Raw genomic sequence first — 22,762 nt, forward strand, 5'->3', positions numbered from 1 at the left:
TGTAATACTGTGTGTCAACTACCCTTCAATAAAAAATAATTATTAAAAAAAAAAAAAAAATATCAGAGGCAACAATTTAACATTGAAATCATTGTTATTAAAAGACAACTGTGCACATATGCACATACATATAAACACATGTTTAATATGCACATATTAGTACTTCATAAGTTCTGAGAATACTACCATATTTCCAAGGATGTTAAAGTACTATATTGAGATGATTTAAGGAGGTCTCTATGAAAACGGGCAGGATTGATGCTTTATTCCCAATAAACTAAATCTAAACCAAATTAACTGTGTTAAACCTTGTATAAAACTAAATTTTCTAAACATTGATTTTTGATCCTGCTCCTTAACGTTCAAATGTACTTTCAAATGATTAACTATGATAAATATCTCCTTTGACCATTTGTGACATATCCCCAACATAAAAGTAAAATAGTGTGATTGAAGAAGGGATAGTATATACTAATAAATAACAATAACTGTTATTAACTAGTAACCAACTGATCAATAATATTCTATAACATCTCTTTCTTTTTAGATATAAGCCTTCAACTATATGTGAGCATATTAAGCATCTGAATTATTATTGCAGATAATTTTATTAATTGCAGGGGGTAAATGGGGATTTGATTAGGTAAGGATGTATCAGTTTTGGAAATCTCCCTCCTCTGCTACTTTGACTAAATCTGGAGACTTCTGCAGTGTTTCAGAAGAACTACAGTTGTTTTTGATGGGGCATGAATGAAATACATGATGAATAACAGGGTTGTAAAAGTCATAAATGGCAAATAAAATGAAGTCATCAATGAGTAAAAATGATTGGAGTTTTAGATCTACAATTTTCCTTTTTAAATGTCCTTATTGATTTGTTGCAAATACTGTTAACCCTGTATTTGGCAAATGGTGAGGACATTATCACTAGTGTTCTCATTTGTAATAAAACAAATTAACTTGCTGTGAAATTTTAACTAGGCTGAGACACAACAGTAGCCACCTAATGAACTGAAGCACATTGCAGTTAAGTAGCTAAATCAATGAATACTGATTACAGGGCTGAAAAATGGATCTGCTTACTTGCAAAGAAGAAATTGTTCATAGAACTATTCATTATTTTAGAAGAAATTAAACATTCTCAGTTTCACACAGATATATACCTTTAAACCCATCTAATTCTTAATCAATATAAGGCACTGTACTCATCTAATATCATTTAGTTTGCAAAAAAAGTCTGACCTCTGTGTGCCTTAGGAAAACAATGACAATAACTGAACCTTGATTGAATTTGAAAAGTGTAGGTTACAAAATCTTACACGCAAAATGTTGCTTTCACTCTATGCCATATTCAAAGTTGGTTTATTGTTTCACTTATTATGCTGCTGAAAATGTCAAAGAATGAATTTGAGTAAATTGAGTTCATATTCTTTGTTCATATGCTAATATTAAACATTTTGGGAGACCCCTCTTTATAGCATTGTTTTTTCTCATTATTCATCAAACTTTCTATTTGTGTAGACAGTCTTCCATTTTCTTTAAAATTCACGTGAGCTTTTATTTTTTATTAGGCAGAGTGGGCAAGAGCAAGTGTCACTGTCAGTTGGATTCTCTTACTTTTCCAAAGCATCAACTTTATGAATCACTCAAAATTTTTCCCTTTTTATTATGGTAATATATATTGCTATGTGTATGACTCTTGTTGCCACTACACAGTGATTTTGTTTGTTCAGTTCTATTTTTGCTCAGCAACTGCTGTACTTTGTCCCTGTCCATTCATTCAGATATCCATTAGAGATAAACATAGTTCATTAAAAAATTACGTATTTTTTCAGCAAATTTCCAGTGTTAGAATTCAAAGACAAATATTGAATGTTCTATACATTATGCACATAGTTTGGCATAGAACCATCCAGGCTGCACAATTGCGAAAGGCAAAAAAATGTTTTGATCTCATATGTGAAATTCTTTACATTGGTATGCGTGTATGTGTACACATGGTATTTAGAGAATACACTTTTAATCATGACAGTTTAATTTCACAGCTAGACCTTTCAAAAAGTAAAAGGTAATGTGATATAAGGGCTATGTTTATCTTGCTGCCCAACCCCATACCATCACTACAGAATACAAATGTAATTATTTGAAAAAGAAAACTTGATTCTTTTCTTCTGCGTTGCTTGTTTCATTTGATTTCACCATGTATACACAGTGTTACAACTATTTATTGGTATACAAAATACAAATGGCATGTATATTTCTCTGCTATAAAACATTGTTTTTGAAGTATGACAACAGTTATAAACCCTTTAAAATGCAATATACATTTACAGTTATCAGTATTTAATTATAATACTGTTGGTAATACACTCTACTATTCTTTTCATTAAAATTATCAAATGTTAATTAAATGCTAAACATAATATGAAACACCATTTAAAAATGAACATACACTGATGACTTTATTAGGTTTTTATTGATGCTGTAACAAATTATGACAAATTTAGTGGCTTGAAACTGTATTGTTATTTATTATGTCACAGTTCTGTAAAGTTGGATGTCTGACATGGGTCTCAGTGAGCTGAAATCAAGGTATTGGCAGGGCTGCATTTCTTTCTGTAGCTTTCAGGGAAGAATCTGTTTGCTTGCCTTTTCCACCTTCTAGCAACCAGCCACATTTCTTGGCTCATGGTTCCCTTTCTCCACCTTCAAATCCAGCAATGCTGCATCTCTGATCATTTTTCCATAACTGTATCTCCTTCTGACTCTCCCTTTCTGCCTTTAAGATAATCCAGTGTAATATCTCTATCTCAAGATTCTCTATCACACCTGAAAAGTCCATTTTGCTGTGTAAGGTAACATATTCACAAGTTGCAGCTGTTAGGATGTGGCTTGGACATCTTTGGGGTCCATTATTCTGCCTGTCACATTGACAAAATTTGAAAAATGTTAATTTTTACTAATGAAATAATAACCTTTAACTTTCACGCTATTATTTATGCATTAAGCAAACACAGTTTTTCTTTAGGGGATTTATAAATTTTAGGCTTCTCAGGCAAAATCAATGTGAAAATGTACAAGCACATATTTAATGAACAAATGCTTAATGTTATGATGATTAGAATACTGATGTTGTAATTATGGATAATTAGACATAACACTTAATTTATGAAATTTATTATGGATGAATTAAATATTTTATAGAACAAGCATTCACTGTCCCAGCATGTCTATCACCCAGTCATGTTTATTGCATATATGCATAAGCACCACAATTTGGTTATTTTACTGATCAAATTAACTGAATGATTGTCAGATTTATTCATGAATTTGTGATGCATAAACATAGTGAATAACTTAATGGTTTTATAGCAATATTCATAATCACAAAAGTTTTGAAAGCAGTAACAGTTGTTGTAGATGAATGTAAAAGAAATATTTTAGTTTTATTTAAATTCCTCATTTAAAACTATAAAAGTCTAAGCTACTAAGGAATTGATATTTGTAGGTCTGGGTCGTTAGTGTTAGTTTGGAAAACCCATGATTGTGTCCTGTAGCTGCCTAACTGTTTTGCTGGCAGAATGCAACATTGATTCCTACGGTCTGATAGGTTACAGATATATTATTTCCATAATTTCTGTGCAGAAAGACTCAACATGTACCAGGTGCCACTGTTTGTGAATTTTTTTCCCAAGGTTCTCAAGTATTTACCTTTGGAAGGTCTTCTTACTCATAGAGTAGGATAACCCTCCAGGCCTTGGCATGAACTTTATATCAGTGTAGAACCTTACAAAAACAATAACCTTCACTACACACCTGTGTTCATAATGTCTTATGAATTTGATAGGAAAACAAATGAAAGCTAACTTTTTTTGAATGTCTACCATGTTCCTCTTTAACCCTAATGATATCCTGTTAATTTCACAAGAACAAAAATTATGCTTTTGCCTAAAGATCTGTGTTAAGACCAGGTTACTATGGATGTGCACACTGTTAGGATAAATGAGAAGTCAACATTTCAAATGTTAGGGACTCAACCAGCATGAAAAAGTCAGTGCACAGATGGCATTTCCTTTTGCATTTCCTTTTGTGTCAGGAACGGATTCCAGAGAGTCCTTCTCCTGCTCCCTCCCTGGAAGAGAGTCACCGCCCTGGAAGCCAGACCTCCTCCCACCCTAGCAGCAGTGTATCCAGCTCTCCCTCTCAGATGGATCACCAATCAGAGAGAATGGGTGAGTGTCTGAAACAAGGAATTGAAAGATGCTCTTTCAAGGAAGTTCTTCATCAGGCAATAGAGGAAAAAGAAGCTGGAGGAACTGATGTCATCTTAATATAAATGGCTTTCTGAAATGGTCATCCTTTTTTTTTTTTGCTGAAGCAATATGTATAACAAAATGAAATGAAGTGTTTAAAGTTTGTTCTCTGAAAGTCCCTTCATTAACTGTGTCAGTGGATCTCATACAAGGTATTTTTTGTAGAGTATATGCTAATTTAATATGTTGGTATTTAACAGCTAATGTGATACAATATACTTGTTACATTCACAGCATCCTTAGAATAATAGAAGGTAAGATATACTTTAGGCAGTCAATCACTTGAGTGATTAAAAAATGAATCAGAACATGATTTTCTACAATCTTGACATTTTAGAGAACAGATATTTAACATACTTTTCCCTATATTTTTTTTTATTGTTTTACACCATAGAGACTATTCCAGAAATATTACCATGTTATTGTTGGTGATGTGGCATACTGAAGACTTGAGTCTAGCCATTGTTCTTGCACTAACCAGCTATGAGATTTTGGGTATTCTACTTAATCACAAGTTTGTTTACCTAATATACAGAAATAATTACTGCCCTGTCTAATCCACTTGGTTTTGGTGAGGTCAAATTAAATAATATGTGGAAAAACACTTCAAAAGTTTAAAGCGCTCAGGAAATGTGAGGGATAAGCACTTATTTTTCTCTGTGTGGGTTTACCTTGATAGCTTACCATCTCCTGCTGTCTGATCCTACTCAGGTACACAGATGTTATACTAAGTGCCCTCAGCTATAACAAATTCTCATTTCATATATAATAATTATGAACCAAGTGAGCTAGGTAAAACCTTTGTTTATCTTCTGTACCTATACAATCCAGTTTCCTAAGTAGCCATTTCCTTTAGGGAAAATGATTTCTGCTCTTCTTTTAGTCTTATTATAGGGATGTTCTTTATGTGAACTCTACATTTTTACATGTCATAATAGTAATTGCTTCAAGCCTCTCCAAAATAATTGTGTGCGGCGGGAGTGGTGGAAGGAGAGGAATTTAAGGTTTCAGGGAGGGTATTAGATTATGGATTTGTGCCAGAGAAAGATGAAGATGATTTCTCCCTTGTGGAAATTGATCCAAGTCTCACTTAGCCTGTCAATATTATATATTGTTTGTGGCTTTTTAGCATCATTGTGATCTCAGTGGGTCTCAAGTCTGGCTCCCCTTTATAATCATCTTTGGAGTGCTTACAACTCTAGATGCACAGACCACATGCTTGGAGTTTGATTTACCTGGTCTGGAATAGATCCTGGCAGCAGCGCTTTGTCTTCCTTTACAGTATCTCCTCCGGATATTTTAATGTGCAGCCAGTGTTAAGAGCCACTGAGATAGAACTTAAGGCTAATGGCCCTAAAGGAGTAAGTTTAATTCCTGGAAGATATGTAAGAGGTATTCTAGCTCTCTGTTCTTTGGACACAGACTACCTGGTTGTTACAACATTGTAACTGATTCAAAGGTCTCTGAGCAAGACAAGCCAATATAGTAGAATGACCATTAATGAATCAAGAAATGAAAACACACATGCTTCTGCTGGGATAATCTTTGTGTTGATGAAGGTGAAGGAGAGAGGAAAGGGAGAAAGAGAATTGTTTATTGAGTGCTGGCTAAAAGCAGAGGACATAGGGATATATACTCTGTGGTAGAGATATCATAAGAGAATGGCATCTTACATTTAGAAGTAAAATCAAATATTTCAAAAGCAATGTAATATTCCAAAAAAGTCTTGGCAACATAAAACTTTTCTAATTCCACTGATACTAATTAGGTTTTCTATGCACATTCCACAATTTTCCAAGCATGGTAGTAAGATTGTCTATAAATGAAGTAGAAGGTTTGATGATTTTTATTTTAAAGTGACTATTTTACTTATAGAGCTAAAAAGTTTTAATAAAATATAACTAAAGGGAATTAAGAGATAAAATTTGGCATGTTTTTTGGCCAACTATGAAAATTGGCATGCTTTTCCTGTTTAAGTATACATGTTTTGTGAAGAAGCACTTACAGTAATTCTCAGAAATATTTTAGCTATTAATTTTACTATATATATATTTGCCAAAACTCTGTAAAGTGGAGTAATGCATAATTATTTTAAATGCATGAAATTAAGTGGTAAATTCCTTTCAGAAGCATTTTGGGAAATATACTCTTAATAATAGAGGTAAACAGCTAATTTTCATTGTATTTTAAAAGAAATATTTTATATGATTTAATAGAAATATATTGGCAAATATATGTACTATATATTAATTATACTTTAAAAATTCACATGATTATGTAGTTTACTGATTTTTAAATTATATGAACACCAAACCAACTAAAATCTTGTCAATCTTGCACAAGTAGAAGTGTATAAAATTTGTGTTGGTTGTTATTGGAGTAAAGTAGCTGTGTATATTATTTTTTGCCTTTCTTTTGGGTATTTTGCAAGAAAATTACTCTGTTATATCTCTTATTTGTAGTTATGATTCCCAACAATAGAGAGGAACTCATTGTTGATCAGGATAATGGACCAACCATCAAAAAATTCCAAAGGGACAATAAAGGTAAAATGATTTTTGCTTATTTGATGTACATGTAAAGATCAGATGCTAAGTCAGTTAACATCCCAGTGCTGTATATTGCATCCACATTTTTCTAAGTCAGAATAGATCCATACTGGCATTGGATAAATTCTTTTAGTAGTAAAAACAAATAATGTTTACCTGAAGCTTGTTTATTTGATGTTACAAATTACATGTCATCTGGAAGTAAGTTTGTGCCTATGGTTGGAAACTTTAACTTAAGTCTTTTTATTATGCCTGATCAGAGATACCTGACCCTTTTTTTTATGCATGCACTTTGTTAACTATGTTTAAATGACTCACCATTTGATGGCTATGTTTGAAAAACTGAGTTGCTGTTGTGGAAGAGAGATGCTCCCCTCAACCCTCAAAAGCAATTTAAAAATATATGCTAATTTGGACATTGCAAATGAAAGCTTTGCAAGCTACTCTAATGAAGTATTTACCTGAAATATTGATAGATATGCTTTTGACCCACTGAGGTACACATATCACCTCTGCATAGAATCCAGTTTTTTTCTTAGGGTATCTGTTTAAAGAATGCAGGGAGAGTAAGAATTTAAAAGTTATGTTATATTGATATGAAAGCTGAGTACAACTTGTTAAAAAGTCTGAAAAGGTAAGAGAAAAGGAAAATGTATCAGCATATGTTAGAGGTTATGTATTACGGCTGTCACCATGAGTTAGATGGTAACTCTAAACAATGTAGGCTAACATGTAATTTACCAGATCAGGTGGCCTGTTTGTTTTTCACTGTAGGGTGCGTTTTTCTTCTATCTATACTAATGATGCTCACAATATATAGAGATAGAAAGACTCCATGAGCTAAAGAGTTAATGGATAAATTTTTCTTTCTTCTCTATACTGAACTTTCTTCCTTAATTACCTAGATAAGCATTTTAGTTAGAATTTGGAATAATGTATGATTTTAATTTCATTAATCCATGGTTGATTTCCTTGTCACATGTTTGCTCTTTTCTTATTGAGACTCTAAAAGGTTATACCCTCTGGGGCTCCAAGATGTAAATGATTGATTTCAGGATAGTTGTCAGAAGGGAAGAAGTCAGGCTCAGTATATTAAACTAGCCAAACTCTTACACCAGTAATGAAATTCTAGTTAAAGGTGAAAGTCCATTCATAATCCTGCAACAATTTGTTACTGGGACCTCTTTCCCACCATGTCATGACTATTTGAAGGACAGTTTGGTAGTAAAGTAGCTTTTCTAGGAAAATCTCAAGCTTTACATGATGTATATGATTCCATCGGAACTGCAAACCTTGTAAGTCAAAAGGGCATTTAGGACTGGCCTATGTGTTGCAGTGCTGAAGTACACACTGCTTGTGTTTTATGAAAAATCAGCTGGAGTGCTCGTACAGATGTACAGTAACTGATTTTCATAAAATACACAGTGGTATGTACCGGCAGTTCTGAATCTCTTGCTGTGGAATGGCACAGTTTCATTCATTTCAGTCAACTTAAGTTGGTCACACCTCCTGCTAAACACCTTAATAGATGGGAGTGGCATATTAAACTGCACCCCAGTTATAATGGAAGATTTTCTTTTAAATGAGATTTTCTGTGTCAATTTCTACCAATTATATTTGCAATATTAATATAAAGTATATTTTCCTCAAATTTAGTTATTATATGGGAACACAGTTGAAGTAAAAGTCTCTACATTTATTAGGTGTGACAAGTAAGCGGTTTATACAACTGTGGCAAACATATGTTTTCACATCTGTTTAAAGTAATATCATCATGATTTTAAAAATGATTTATAGCTCTGGAAATTATAAAATGCCAGCCCTGCTATTATGTGGACATTTTCAGAAAATGAAGAAAGACCGTAAGAATATGCTTCATGTAGCTCACCTCTTACTGTGCCTTGTAAATTGGGTGACAGTTCAAAACATGTCTTAAATGAGAATTTGCATTTTGCCCTGAATTTTCATATGCAGACATTTCAAAGTCCATATCAGCTGGGCTTTTCTGGCAGTGATGTCCATTTAGACTATGTCCCAAATGACTTAACCAAAATTTCTATTTTAGTTTCAACTTGAGTACTTTTGACTAAACTGCCTGGCCAATTAAGTGAAGCCTTTGATTTTATTTTAACATATGTCAAACAAATTGACCAAGTAAGTTGCATGTTATGACATTGTGTTACATGGCCTTTAAAAGTCAGTTCTCAGTTCTTTAGAGTAGAGCAGTTGGGATTATCCACCCCAGTTTGCCCATGTGAAGCAAATGCACAAAGCAAGACTCTCTTCCCTTAGTAGTCAGTAGTCTCCCAAAACGCTAGCAGAAAAAAACAATGGACTTTTTGACCTTTTGCATTTTGTATTGGATGTATTTATTGAAAGCTTTACATTGCAAAAAGTTCTGATGATCAAATCTGGAATGCTATAGGAATAGTGTGACAATAAATTTATCTAGTCCAGGACTTGAGTCCATTGAACCTTTTACATCAGTCCACAAGTTACAGATGAAAAGCTAACAGTTTTGACATCTTATGATCATAAGAATCTAAAGTATATCTCATCTAGAATAAAAGTATTATATCTATTTTATGTAAATGAACTAATTTCAAATTAGAGGAGGATTTAGGCTAAATATTGGCACTATAACATTGTAAATACTCTCTATTCAATCAGATGTTTCTCTCTCTATTCCTGGGACAGTCTTAGATACTACACTACATCTTCCAGACCTAGTGGCACTATTCAGGTGTTTGAAAATGATTATTGATCCTGGTTAAAATGTGAAATATATCTTCTGAATATTATATTTTTTGAATAAGAGAGACTAATGTATTGGACCAACTAAAATACAAACATCAGTACAAATAAACTTTATGATGAAGTTAAAATACCTAAAAGAGAGTAAAAGACACATTTTTGTGCATTTTATTCTATTCAGTGATTCTAAATAGAAATGAGAGAAACAAGGGGAATATCTTGCTGGAAAATTTATTTGAATTACCTTCAGTTTTAAAACTTTGTTGCAAAAAGAATAGAGAGATCTTGTGTACTCTTCAACCCATTTCTCCCAATGAAAATATCACATATAAGTACAATACAATATGAAAATGAGAAAATTTACATGGTATATGTTCATAGACATTATTCACATTTCACCAGTTTTACATGCATTCATTGATGGTATGTCTGTATGTATATCCTTCTATGGAATTTTATCACATGTTGATTTCTACACCCTCCACTATAATCAAGATACAGAACTGTTCCTTCACCACAGAGGTATACCTCCTGCTGTTCTTTTATTGTTCCTCCTGCTCTTCTCCCATGACCCTTAACCCCTGGGAATCACTAATTTGTTCTCCATCTCTATAATTCCATCATCATAAAAAATGTTCTAAAAATGGAGTCATACAGTATGTGACTTTTTGAAAATTTTTTTCAGTCAGCATAATACTCTTAATATTTGTCCCAATTATTGTATGTATCACTAGTTTTTCCTTTTTATTGGTAAATAATATTCCATGGTATGTATGCACCACAGTTTGTATAACCATCTCTGTAGGACAGCTCATTGTTTCATTTTTATCTATTATTAATAAAGCTTCTATGAACATTGATGTACAGGTTTTATGTTGATACACCTTTTCATTTCTTAGGGACAAATGCCTAGGAATGCCATTGCTGGGTCATATAACAAGCATATATGTAATTTTACAGCAGTAGAGCTTGAAGTTTGGAAGCGAAATGCCCCCTGCTTTATAATTCCTTCTCAGGATTGCTTTGGCTATTTGGGGTCTTTTGTGATTCCATATGCATTTTAAAACTCTTTGTTACAGTTCTTTGAATAATGTTGTTGGTATTTTAATAGGCATTGCATTGAATCTGTAGATTGCTTTAGGTCATTTTGGCAATATTAATTCTTCCTAGCCAAGAGCATAGAATGAGTTTCCATTTGTTAGTGTCCTCTTTAATTTCTATTAAGAGTGTCTTGTAGTTTTCAGTGTATAAGTCTTTGACTTCCTTGGTTAGGTTTCTTTGTAGGTATTTTATTCTTTTCAATGCAATTGTGAATGGAATTATTTTCCTAATTTTTCTTTCTGTTAGTTCATCATTACTGTATAGGAATGCAACAGATTTCTGTGCATTAATTTTGTATTCTGCAAATTTGCTGAACTCAGATATTAGTTCTAGTAGTTTGGGAATGGAGTCTTTAGGGTTTTTTATGTACAATGTCATGTCATCTGCAAGTAGTGACAGTTTGACTTCTTTACCAATCTGGATGCCTTGTATTTCTTTGTTTTGCCTGATTGCCATGGCTAGGAACTCCAGTAACATGTTGAATAACAGTGGGTAGAGTGGGCATCCCTGTCTTGTTCCCAATCTTAGAGTAAATGCTTTCAGCTTCTCGCTGTTAAGTATGATGTTGGCTGTGGGTTTGTCGTATATGGCCTTTATTATGTTGAGGTACTTGCCCTGTATACCCATTTTGTTGAAAGTTTTTATCATGAATGGATGTTGAATTTTGTCAAATGCTGTTTTGGCATCTATGGAAATGATCATGTGGTTTCTGTTGTTGTGGTGGTAGATGATGTTGATGGATTTTCGAATGTTGTACCATCCTTGCTTCCCTAAGATGAATCCCACTTACTCATGATGGATGATATTTTTTATGTGTTTTTGAATTTGGTTTTCTAATATTTTGTTGAGTATTTTTGTGTCTATGTTCATCAGGAATATTGGTCTGTACTTTTCTTTTTTCATGCAGTCTTTGCCTGGTTTTGGTATTAGAGTGATTCTGGCTTCATAGAATGAGTTTGGAAGTATTCCCTCCTTTTCTGTTTTTTAGAAAACTTTAAGGAGAATGGGTATTATGTCTTCTCTGTATGTCTGATAAAATTCCACAGTAAATCCATCTGGCCAGGGGTTTTGTTCTTGGGTAGTTTTTTGATTACCGATTCAATTTCTTTGCTGGTAATTGGTGAGTTTAGATTTTCTGTTTCTTCCTTGGTCAGTCTTGGAAGGTTGTATTTTTCTAGGAAGTTGTCCATTCTTGTAAAACAATCTAGGTTTTACAGATTGTTAGAATATAGATTTTCACTTTTTAAGGTGTTTAAATTTTACTGACCTGTTGAAAGAATCAGCTTTTGTTTGCTTGATTTTTTTTTATTGTTCCTGCATTTACAGTGTCATTAATTTCTGACATTACCTTTATTATTTCCTTTTTTCTATTTGGTTTAGTTTATTTTGTTCCTCCTTCTTTCTAATTTCTTTAAGGTGGGAGCTTAGATAATTCAATTTAATGCCTTTCTCATTTATAATATAAGCTGTTAATGCTATAAAATTTCCTCTGAGTGCTACATTAGCTGAGTTCCACTAGTTTTGATATATTTTAACTTTCATTCAGTTCAGTGTTTTGTAATTATTTACTTATATTTTTGCTCTTTCTATTTTTCTTTCCTTTTTCTTGATGTTCAAATTTTATTTCTCTGATTTCCTTTCACTTTAGATAATTTTCTTTAGATATTCTTTTCAAGTAAGTTGAGTGCCAACAAATTCTCTTAGCTATCCTTCATCTGAGAATATCTTCATTCTGAGAATATCCCCTTCATTCTTGAAAGATATTTTGACTAGAAGCAAAATTCTGGGTTGATGATTATTTTTTTCAAAACTTGAAAATTGCTGTAGCATTTCCTTTTGGCCTGCATGGTTTCTGATGGGAAATCCAGTTGTTTGAATTGCTTTCCCTTTGACAGGTAATGCGTATATCCTTACTCTATGGCTTCTTCAAACATTTTTTCTTTGTCTTTAGTTTCAAATGTTTGACTATGATGTGTCTTTTGAAGATTTCTTTGGATATACTCTATTTGGGATTTGCTCAGCTTCTTAATTTTGTAGGGTTATGTCTTCTGACAAATTTGGTTAATTTTCAGTTCTTACTTATTTGAGTAGTTTTTCATCCTTGCCCACTTTCTTCTCTCCTCTTGGACTTTGATGACAGAATTTTTGGATCCTGTGTCATAGTCCCACATACCTCTGTAGCTGTCTTACTTTCTCTCTCTCTTTTTTATTTCCTTACATTTGTTTTCTCCCTCTTGTTCAGATTAAGTAATTTCTATTTTTCTGTCTTTAAGTTCACTGATTCTTTCCTCTGACATCTTCACTCTATCCATTTAAACTATCCACTGAGTTTTTAAATTTTGGTTATTCTAGCTTTAGTTCTAAAATGTCCATTTGTTCTTGAACATTTTTTTCACTATAACTTTCCATTTCCTTGCTGTTACTTTATATTCTTTCATTTGTTTCATGTATCTTTGTAATTGTTCATTGAAGCATTTTATACTGACTGTTTTAAAATCCCCTTAAGACAATTACAGTATCTGTGAAATCTTAGAATTGGTAGGTGTTCATTGCCTTTCGACATTCAAGTTGAGATATTCTGTGTTCTTGGTTTAACGTGAGTTTTAAATTAAATCTGGATATTTTAGGTATTACAACACCCTAGATCTTATTTAAATCTTGTGTTTTCTCAGGTGTCTTGCCACAGCTCTGATGGGGTAGGGGAGGCAACACTATCTCATTTCTACCAGGTATGGATGGGAGTCCAGATTCTCCATTCTGCCTCCATTGATATCCTTGAGTGAGGAAACACTACATTAGTGCTTGGTGGGGGTAGGAGTTTGGGCTCCTCATTCTGTTGATAATACTCTTTCTGGAAGAGGTTACTTCTGTCCCATATGAGTAACCTAACCTTAAACTGCAGAAGCATGTAGCCACATTCCCACTGAGCAGTGGTGAACAGCTTGACCTTCTAGGATCACCACTTTGATGCCCTCCCTAGTGGGAGGATAAAGGGTGCTGGATAAAAGGTGAAAGTCTAAGGTCTTCATTTAATCTCCACTGATACTGTGTGTGAAGGGGTGCTCTCATTGCTACTAGGCACAAATTAAAGTCTGTATAACCATTAAGCCTTCTTATCTGACACCACCCTTGCAAGGAGAGGGTGGGAGTTTGGGTTTGAAAGGCACTGACGTAATTCATTACACCTTGACAAGAGTAAAGATTAGGTCACCCACTTGGCCTTTGCTGGTGGGGAGGTGGTAGGGCTGCAGATTTTCTGGGATGTTTGTCATAAGTAGTGCAGTTACTATTGTCTAAAAGTTTTCAAACAGCTAAACTACCCATCCAAATAGAAAGCATATTTTTCTTGGGCAGTTTTTGTTTTGTTTTTTGTTTATTTTCTTTCTGTGCTTATTTGTATTTCTGGATTTCCGGTTTTTCTAATATTCAGGGGGTATTTATGAGGCAAAAAGAAAGCCTGGGGAATTCTTTGCTATTTTGTGTTATTTCTCAAGCATCAAGGTCCCTAATTGGTCTACCTTTCTCTGTACACTTTCAGAGCATTATTATGTTTGTTTACATATAATTCCCAGGGTATTTAGGTGTATTTAGAAAGAGGATTATGGAAAAGTATATTTACTCCAATTTTTGGAGGCAGAAGTCTCTTTATCTGTTCTTTGATTTTTTTAATTGAGATATACCTAATATAATACAAAGCTCACCCCTTTAAAGTGTACAATTCAGTGTTTTATTAAACTGTATTATCTAGGTTCTGCAACCATAATTACTATTTAACCCCAGAATATTTTCATAAACCAAAAAAGAAACCCTTTACCCTATAAGTGCCTGCTCATTCCCCTTCCCCCAAACTCTGGAAACCATTAATTTGATTTCTATGAGTATTCAGTTGATTTCATATAAATGGAATTATACAATACATGGCCTTTTGTTTCTGGATTCCTTCACTAAGTATAATAATGTCAAGGCTCATCAATGATATAGAATATTCTATATCTGAATATTGATCAATTGTATGGATATGCCACATTTGGTTTATCCATTCCTCAGTTGAGGAACATTTGGAATGGTTCCAACTTTGGGCTATTATAAACACTGCTGTGCTAGATTGGCTTAAAGATGGTGGCATGAGAAGTGAGAGAGAAACTTCTCCCAAAACCACGCATAATATGAAAATGTAGCAAATACCACGTATCCTGAAAAAGCAACATGAAAGAAGGCTGCAACAGAATGCCTATATCTGGAGAAAATAGCAGAACTCACAAAAAAGAGTAAAGTACCGAAGCCATGATCTGGAAGGACCCAAGCCCTTCCCCCATCCCAGCTCAACAGCCAGAAGAAAAATGGAGTTGGGAGGGTTTGGACGCCTAGGACTGCTGAACACCCAGCCCTGATGATCTGCTGTCAGAGCACAAACCTACATTACATGCTATTCTGGAGATTAGTGGGGTTGGAAAGTTAAGGCACACAAATACTCACAGAGACTGAGATTCCAGCTGCTTGTGCAGAACAGGTACACATAACTGGCCACACTGGGACAAAAGAAAGGTGGGAACTCTGAGAGACTTTCCAAAAGGGAGAAGACTGCTAAAGGGGCAAGGATTGCACACAGATTACTGCTCAGGAGAAGGGACAGGTGCACAAAATTGTCCAAGTGCACTCAGTCGAGCAGGTTCTGAGCTTTCAGGACTGTAGGGAGCTCTAATCTCCAGGCTGACAATGCAGCCGCAAGGCTGCCAACCATGATATGTAGCCTTCTGCTCCTGTTTCCCAGAGAGTATCAGCTCACAAACTGGCTACCCCTGCTATTGTGTCAGGTCAGTCAGAGGGTGGCCCTGCCAATGACAGCTACAAGAGCATCGCATTGTTGATTAGCATAGAGGCTCCTCCCTGTGCACTCAGCCCACTGGCTCTGGCAGTCCACTGCAGCCCAGAAATAGGAAAGAGCTCTTTCCTCCTGGCAGACACAAGCACCACTCACCTGTGATACCCACCATCTCCCCAGGTGCTAAGCAGCTCAGGAGACTAGGGCTTCTAGGCACTAGAAGGCACAACCTACAGCAAGTTATTATTACAAATATGAAATGTCAAAAGAACCTGGTACAAGACAAAATCCCACAAACACCAGAAAGAGAGCCAGGTGAAACTGAACTCATCAATCTTCCTGAAAAAGATCTTAAAATAAAAATCATAAAAATGAGGCAGAGCCAAAATGGCAGCATGAGTAGGACAGTGGGAATCTCCTCCCAAAAACATATATATTTTTGAAAATACAACAAATACAACTAATCCTAAAAGAGAGACCAGAAGACACAGGACAACAGCCAGACTACATCCACATGTGTGAGAGCCCAGTGCCTGGTGAAAGGGGTAAGATACAATCCCTGGCCCGGCGGGACCCAAGCATGCCTCCCCCCAGCTCCCAGGGGAGGAGAGGAGTTGGAGCAGGGAGGGAGATGGAGCCCAGGACTGCTAAACACCCAGCCGCAGCCATCCGCACCAGAGCGCAGACACAGTGCATGCGTGGAGAGCTGGAAACTAGGGAAACAGGGCAACAAGACTTCTGAGCTGGTTCCGAAGTGGATGCCCCTGTGACAAAGAAAACCGAGTGCTTTTTGAAAGTCTTAAAGGGACAGGGACGCAACAGATGGGTGGAAACAACACAGGTCACAGCCAAGCAGCTGGAAATTACAGGGAAAAACAGGCGCACTAACCCCTGGGCAACAGCTCTGAGACCCCTCATGGAGGTAAACAGCCAAACAGCCCCCCGTCCATTACCCCTCCGGGCGTGGCGAAATCAGAGAAGCAGCCTAAGGCTGGCCACGCCCTCAGAAAGGGAGCTTCCTCCATACCGGCTGGGCAAGACACAAAGAGCCAGTCTACACGCAATTACCCAACACAAGCCACTAGGGGTCGCAGTTCTCCCAGTAAAGAAAGGCCAGTAGCAAGTGAAAAGTTTGGCCCTCCCAGCTGACAGTCAATAGCACCTATCAACATGAAAAGGCAAAAAAATATGATCCAGACAAGACTAACTTAGACAACTTCTGCATCTGCTACATCTTCCCCTGAGAAGGAACCTGGGGAGATACATTTAACCATTCTTACTGAAAAAGACTTCAAAACAAAAGTCATAACCATGCTGATGGACTTGCAGAGAAATATGCAAGAACTAAGGAAGGAGAATACAGAAATAAAACAAGCTATGGAAGGACTTCAAAACAGAATGGACTAGATGCAAGAGACCATTAATGGACTAGAAAACAGAGAAAAGGAATGCAGAGAAGCTGATACAGAGAGAGATAAAAGGATATCCAGGAATGAAACAATTCTAAGAGAGCTGAGTGACCAGTCAAAACAGAACCATATCCACATTATAGAGATACCTGAAGAAGAAGAGAGAGAAAAAGGGATAGAAAGGGTCATTAAAGAAATAATTGCTGAAAACGTCCCCAAACTAGGGGAGGAAATGGCCTCTCAGACCACAGACGTACACAGAACTCCCATGACAAGGGATACAAGGAGGGAAACACCAAGACACATGCGAATTAAAATGGCAAAGATAAAAGTCAAGGACAAAGTATTAAAGGAAGCCAGAGAGAAAAAAAAAAGGTCACCTACAAAGGAAAACCCATCAGGCTATCATCAGACTTCTCAACAGAAACCCTACAGGCCAGAAGAGAATGGCATGATATACTTAATTCAATGAAAGAGAAGGGCCTCGAACCAAGACTACTGTATCCAGCACGATTATCATTTAAATATGAAGGAGGGATTAAACAATTCCCAGACAAGCAAAAGTTGAGGGAATTTGCCTCCCACAAAACAACTCTACAGGGCATCTCACAGGGACTGCTCTGGATGGGAACACTCCTAAAAAGAGCACAGAACAAAACACCCAAAATATGAAGAAGGGAGGAGGAAGAATAAGAAGGGAGAGAAATAAAGAATCATCAGACCGTGTTTATAATAGTTCAACAAGCGAGTAATATTAGACAGTAAGATAATAAAGAAGCTAACCCTGAACCTTTGGTAACCACAAAGTGAAAGCCTTCAATGGCAATAAGTACATACTTTCAATAATCACCCTAAATGTAAATGGACTGAATGCATCAATAAAAAGACACAGAGTAAGAGAATGGATAAAAAAGCAAGACCCATCTATATGCTACTTACAGGAGACTCACCTCAAACCCAAAGACATGCAGAGATTAAAAGTCAAGGGATGGAAAAAGATATTTCATGCAAACAACAGAGAGAAAAATGCAGGAGTTGCAATTCTAGTATCAGGCAAAACAGACTACAAAATAAAGAAAGTAACAAAAGATAAAGACGGACATTACATAATGATAAAGGGCTCAGTCCAACAAGAGGATATAATCATTATAAATATATATGCACTCAATACAGGAGCACCAACTTATCTGAAACAAATACTAACAGAACTAAAGCAGGAAATAGAATGCAATGCATTCATTATGGGAGACTTCAACACACCACTCACTTCAAAAGACAGATTCACCAGAGAGAAAAAAAGTAAGGACACAGAGGCACTGAACAACACACTAGAACAGATGGACATAATAGACATCTACCGAACTCTACGTCCAAAAGCAACAGGATACACATTCTTCTCAAGTGCACATGGAACATTCTCCAGAATAGACCACAACCTAGGCCACAAAAAGAGCCTCAGTAAATTCCAAAATACTGAAATCCTACCAACCAACTTTTAAGACCACAAAGGTATAAAACTAGAAAGAAACTGTACAAAGAAAGCAAAAAGGCTCACAAACATATGGGGGCTTAACAACACGCTCCTAAATAATCAATGGATCAATGACCAAATCAAAATGGAGATCCAGCAATATATGGAAACAAATGACAACAACAACACAAAGCCCCAACTACTGTGGGATACAGCAAAAGCAGTCTTAAGAGGAAAGTATATAACAATCCAGGCATATTTAAAGAAGGAAGAACAATCCCAAATGAATGGTCTAATGTCACAATTATCAAAATTGGAAAAAGAAGAACAAATGAGGCCTAAGGTCAACAGAAGGAGGGACATAATAAAGATCAGAGAAGAAATAAATAAAATTGAGATGAATAAAACAATAGCAAAAATCAATGAAACCAAGAGCAGGTTATTCAAAAAATAAACAAAATAGATAAGCCTCTAGCTGACTTATTAAGAGGAAAAGAGAGTCAACACAAATCAACAGAATCAGAAATGAGAAAGGAAAAAGGAAAAATCACGATGGACCCCACAGAAATACAAAGAGTTATTAGAGACTACTATGAAAACCTATATGCTAACAAGCTGGGAAACCTAGGAGAAATGGACAACTTCCTAGAAAAATACAACCTTCCAAGACTCACCCAGAAAGAAACAGAAAATCAAAACAGACCAATTACCAGCAAGGAAATTGAAGTGGTAATCAAAAACCTACCAAAGCACAAAACTTCCGGGCCAGATGGATTCACCTCAGAATTTTATCAGGCATACAGGGAAGACATTATACCCATTCTCCTTAAAGTTTTCCAAAAAATAGAGGAGGAGGGGATACTCCCAAACTCATTCTATGAAGCCAACATCACCCTTATAACAAAATCAGGCAAAGACCCCAACAACAAAGAATACTACAGACCAATATCCCTGATGAATGTAGATGCAAAAATACTCAACAAAATATTAGCAAACCGAATTCAAAAATACATCAAAAGGATCATGCAACATGACCAAGTAGGATTCATCCCAGGGATGCAAGGATGGTACAACATTCGAAGGTCCATCAACATCATCCACCACATCAACAAAAAGAAGAACAAAAACAACATGATCATCTCCATAGATGCTGAAAAAGCATTTGACAAAATTCAACATCCATTCATGATAAAAACTCTCAGCAAAATGGGAATAGAGGTCAAGTAACTCAACATAATAAAGGCCATTTATGATAAACCGACAGCCAACATTATACTGAACAGCGAGAAGCTGAAAGCTTTTCCTCTGAGATCGGGAACTAGACAGGGATGCCAACTTCCCCACTGTTATTTAACGTAGTACTGGAGGTCCTAGCCACGGAAATAAGACAAAACAAAGAAATACAAGGAATCTAGACTGGTAAAGAAGAAGTTAAACTGTCACTATTTGCAGATGACATGATACTGCACATAAAAAAACCCTAAAGACTCCACCCCAAAACTACTAGAACTGATATCGGAATATAGAAAAGTTGCAGGATACAAAATTAACACACATAAATCTGTGGCTTTCCTATACACTAACAATGAACCAACAGAAAGAGAAATCAGGAAAACAACTCCATTCACAATTGCATCCAAAAGAATAAAATACCTAGGAATAAACCTAACCAAAGAAGTGAAAGACTTATACTCTGAAAACTACAAGTCACTCTTAAAATAAATTAAAGGGGACACTAACAAATGGAAACTCAACCCATGCTCGTGGCTAGGAAGAATAAATATCGTCAAAATGGCCATCCTGACCAAAGCAATATACAGATTTGATGCAATCCCTATCAAACTACAAGCAACATTCTTCAATGAACTGGAACTAATAATTCAAAAATTCATATGAAAACACCAAAGACCCCGAATAGCCAAAGCAAACCTGAAAAAGAAGAATAAAGTGGGGGAACCTCACTCCCCAACTTCAAGCTCTACTATAAAGCCATAGTAATCAATACAATTTGGTACTGGCACAAGAAGAGAGCCACAGACCAGTGGAACAGACTAGAGAATCCAGACATTAACCCAGACATATACGATCAATTAAAATTTGATAAAGGAGCCATGGACATACAATGGTGAAATGACAGTCTCTTCAACAGATGGTGCTGGCAAAACTGGACAGCTACATGTAGGAGAATGAACCTGGACCATTGTCTAACCCCATATACAAAAGCAAACTCAAAATGGATCAGAGACCTGAATGTTAGTCATGAAACCATTAAACTCTTGGAAAAAAACATAGGCAAAAACCCCTTAGACATAAACATGAGTGACCTCTTCTTGAACACATCTCCCCAGGCAAGGAAAACAACAGCAAAAATGAACAAGTGTGACTATATAAAGCTGAAAAGCTTCTGTACAGCCAAAGACACCATCAATAGAACAAAAAGGAACACTACAGTATGGGAGAATATATTTGTAAATGACAGATCCGTTAAAGGTTTGATGTCCAGAGTATATAAAGAGCTCACATGCCTCAACAAACAAAAAACAAATAACCCAATTAAAAAATGGGAAGAGGAACCGAACAGACAGTTCTCCAAAATAGAAATACAGATGGCCAACAGACACATGAAAAGATGCTCCATAATGCTAATTATCAGAGAAATGCAAATTAAAACTACATTGAAGTATCAACTCACACCAGTAAGGATGGCTGCCATCCAAAAGACAAACAACAACAAATGTTGGCGAGGCTGTGGAGAAAGGGGAACCCTCCTACACTGCTGGTGGGAATGTTAATTAGTTCAACCATTGTGGTAAGCAGTATGGAGGTACATCAAAATGCTCAAAACAGACATACCATTTGACCCAGGAATTCCACTCCTAGGAATTTACCCTAAGAATGCAGCAATCAAGTTTGAGAAATACAGATGCACCCCTATGATTATTGCAGCACTATGTACAATAGCCAAGAATTGGAAGCAACCTAAATGTCCATTGATAGATGAATGGATAAAGAAGATGTGGTACATATACACAATGGAACACTACTCAGCCATAAGAAGAGGGCAAATCCTACCATTTGCAGCAACATGGATGGATCTGGAGGGTATTCTGATCAGTGAAATAAGCCAAGCGGGGAAAGAGAAATACCAAATGATTTCACTCGTCTGTGGAGTATAAGAACAAAGGAGAAACTGAAGGAACAAAACAGCAGCGGAATCACAGAACCCAAGAATGTACTAACAGGTACCAAAGGGAAAGGGACTGGGGAGGATGGGTGGGTTGGGAGTCATAAGGGTGGGAAGAAGAAGGGGGTTATTAAGATTAGCATGCATGGGGTGTGGGAGAAAGGGGAGGGCTGTACAACACAGAGAAGGCGAGTAGTGATTCTACAACATTTTGCTATGCTGATGGACAGTGACAATAAAGGGGTTTATAGGGGGGACCTGGTATAGGGGAGAGCCTAGTAACATAATATTCTTCAGGTAAGTGTAGATTAATGATAACAAAAAAAAATCTGAAAAAATAAAAGGGGGATTACTCCCTGATAGGATAAAACTAACTGTAAATCAACAATTAATGCATGCTTTAAATATCCTTAATTTTGATCACTTAAAGGGTGTCAGATGATCGGCTATGGAGGTACATTTTTCTGATAATATTCGTTTCTCTTAAAAAAAAGCATTTCCTGTGTGGTGACATCCAAGGAGTTCTACACAATGGTATAAGGGGCATATCAAAGTATAGGCAAAGGGTCTGTTTGTGTTTATACAGAGGATCAAAGCCTAATTTGGCTACCCAGGAAATGAACTAAGATACGATATGAAGAGGAACTTCCAACATCAGCACTCTCTGGAAGACTCATACCAGAAGGTGATCATCAAAAAAACCTCAACAAAGATCCAGGCAGTGCTACAGCTGTAGCTGCATTCATCCCACTGGTTCCTGGACTTACCATGGGAATGAGGAAGGAGATATCTAAGCTGGCCTGTGCATACAGTAAAACAACAAATTTGACTGGATCTACACTGTTGGAACTCAACCAAGAATTAGGAGAAGTGCAAGTTGTAGCGCTCCAAAATCTTACAACTGCAGACTATCTACTGTTAAAAGAACATATGAGGTGTGAACAGTTCACAGGAATGGGCTGTTTTAATTTGTCTGATTTCTCTCAGACTGTTCAAGTACAGTTGGACAATATCCATCATATCATAGATAAATCTTCACAAATGCCTTGGATGCCTAACTGGTTTTCTTTGTTTCACTGGAGATGGCTGGTAATTATAGGTCTGCTTTGGTTATGTAACTGTATTCCTTTTATGTTAATGTGTGTACACAATTTAATTA

At 36.0% G+C, this 22,762-nt stretch overlaps 1 protein-coding gene across 3 annotated transcripts in view; it reads left to right on the plus strand.

Moving 5' to 3' along the window:
• The window catches only part of DACH2 (dachshund family transcription factor 2), a 761,757-nt gene that overhangs the window by 593,407 nt on the left and 145,588 nt on the right, over positions 1-22,762 (plus strand). For all 3 annotated transcript variants that reach the window (XR_008995031.1, XM_057495299.1, XM_057495298.1), the window contains exons 7-8: positions 4,097-4,232; positions 6,776-6,859. Coding sequence is in view for 2 of the 3 variants with exons in the window: in XM_057495299.1 (XP_057351282.1) it covers positions 4,097-4,232; positions 6,776-6,859 (220 nt within the window). In the remaining variant the exon portion in view is untranslated. The remainder of the gene's footprint in view (positions 1-4,096; positions 4,233-6,775; positions 6,860-22,762) is intronic.

Source organism: Manis pentadactyla, chromosome X, assembly GCF_030020395.1.
Source record: "Manis pentadactyla isolate mManPen7 chromosome X, mManPen7.hap1, whole genome shotgun sequence".
Lineage (NCBI taxonomy): Eukaryota > Metazoa > Chordata > Mammalia > Pholidota > Manidae > Manis > Manis pentadactyla.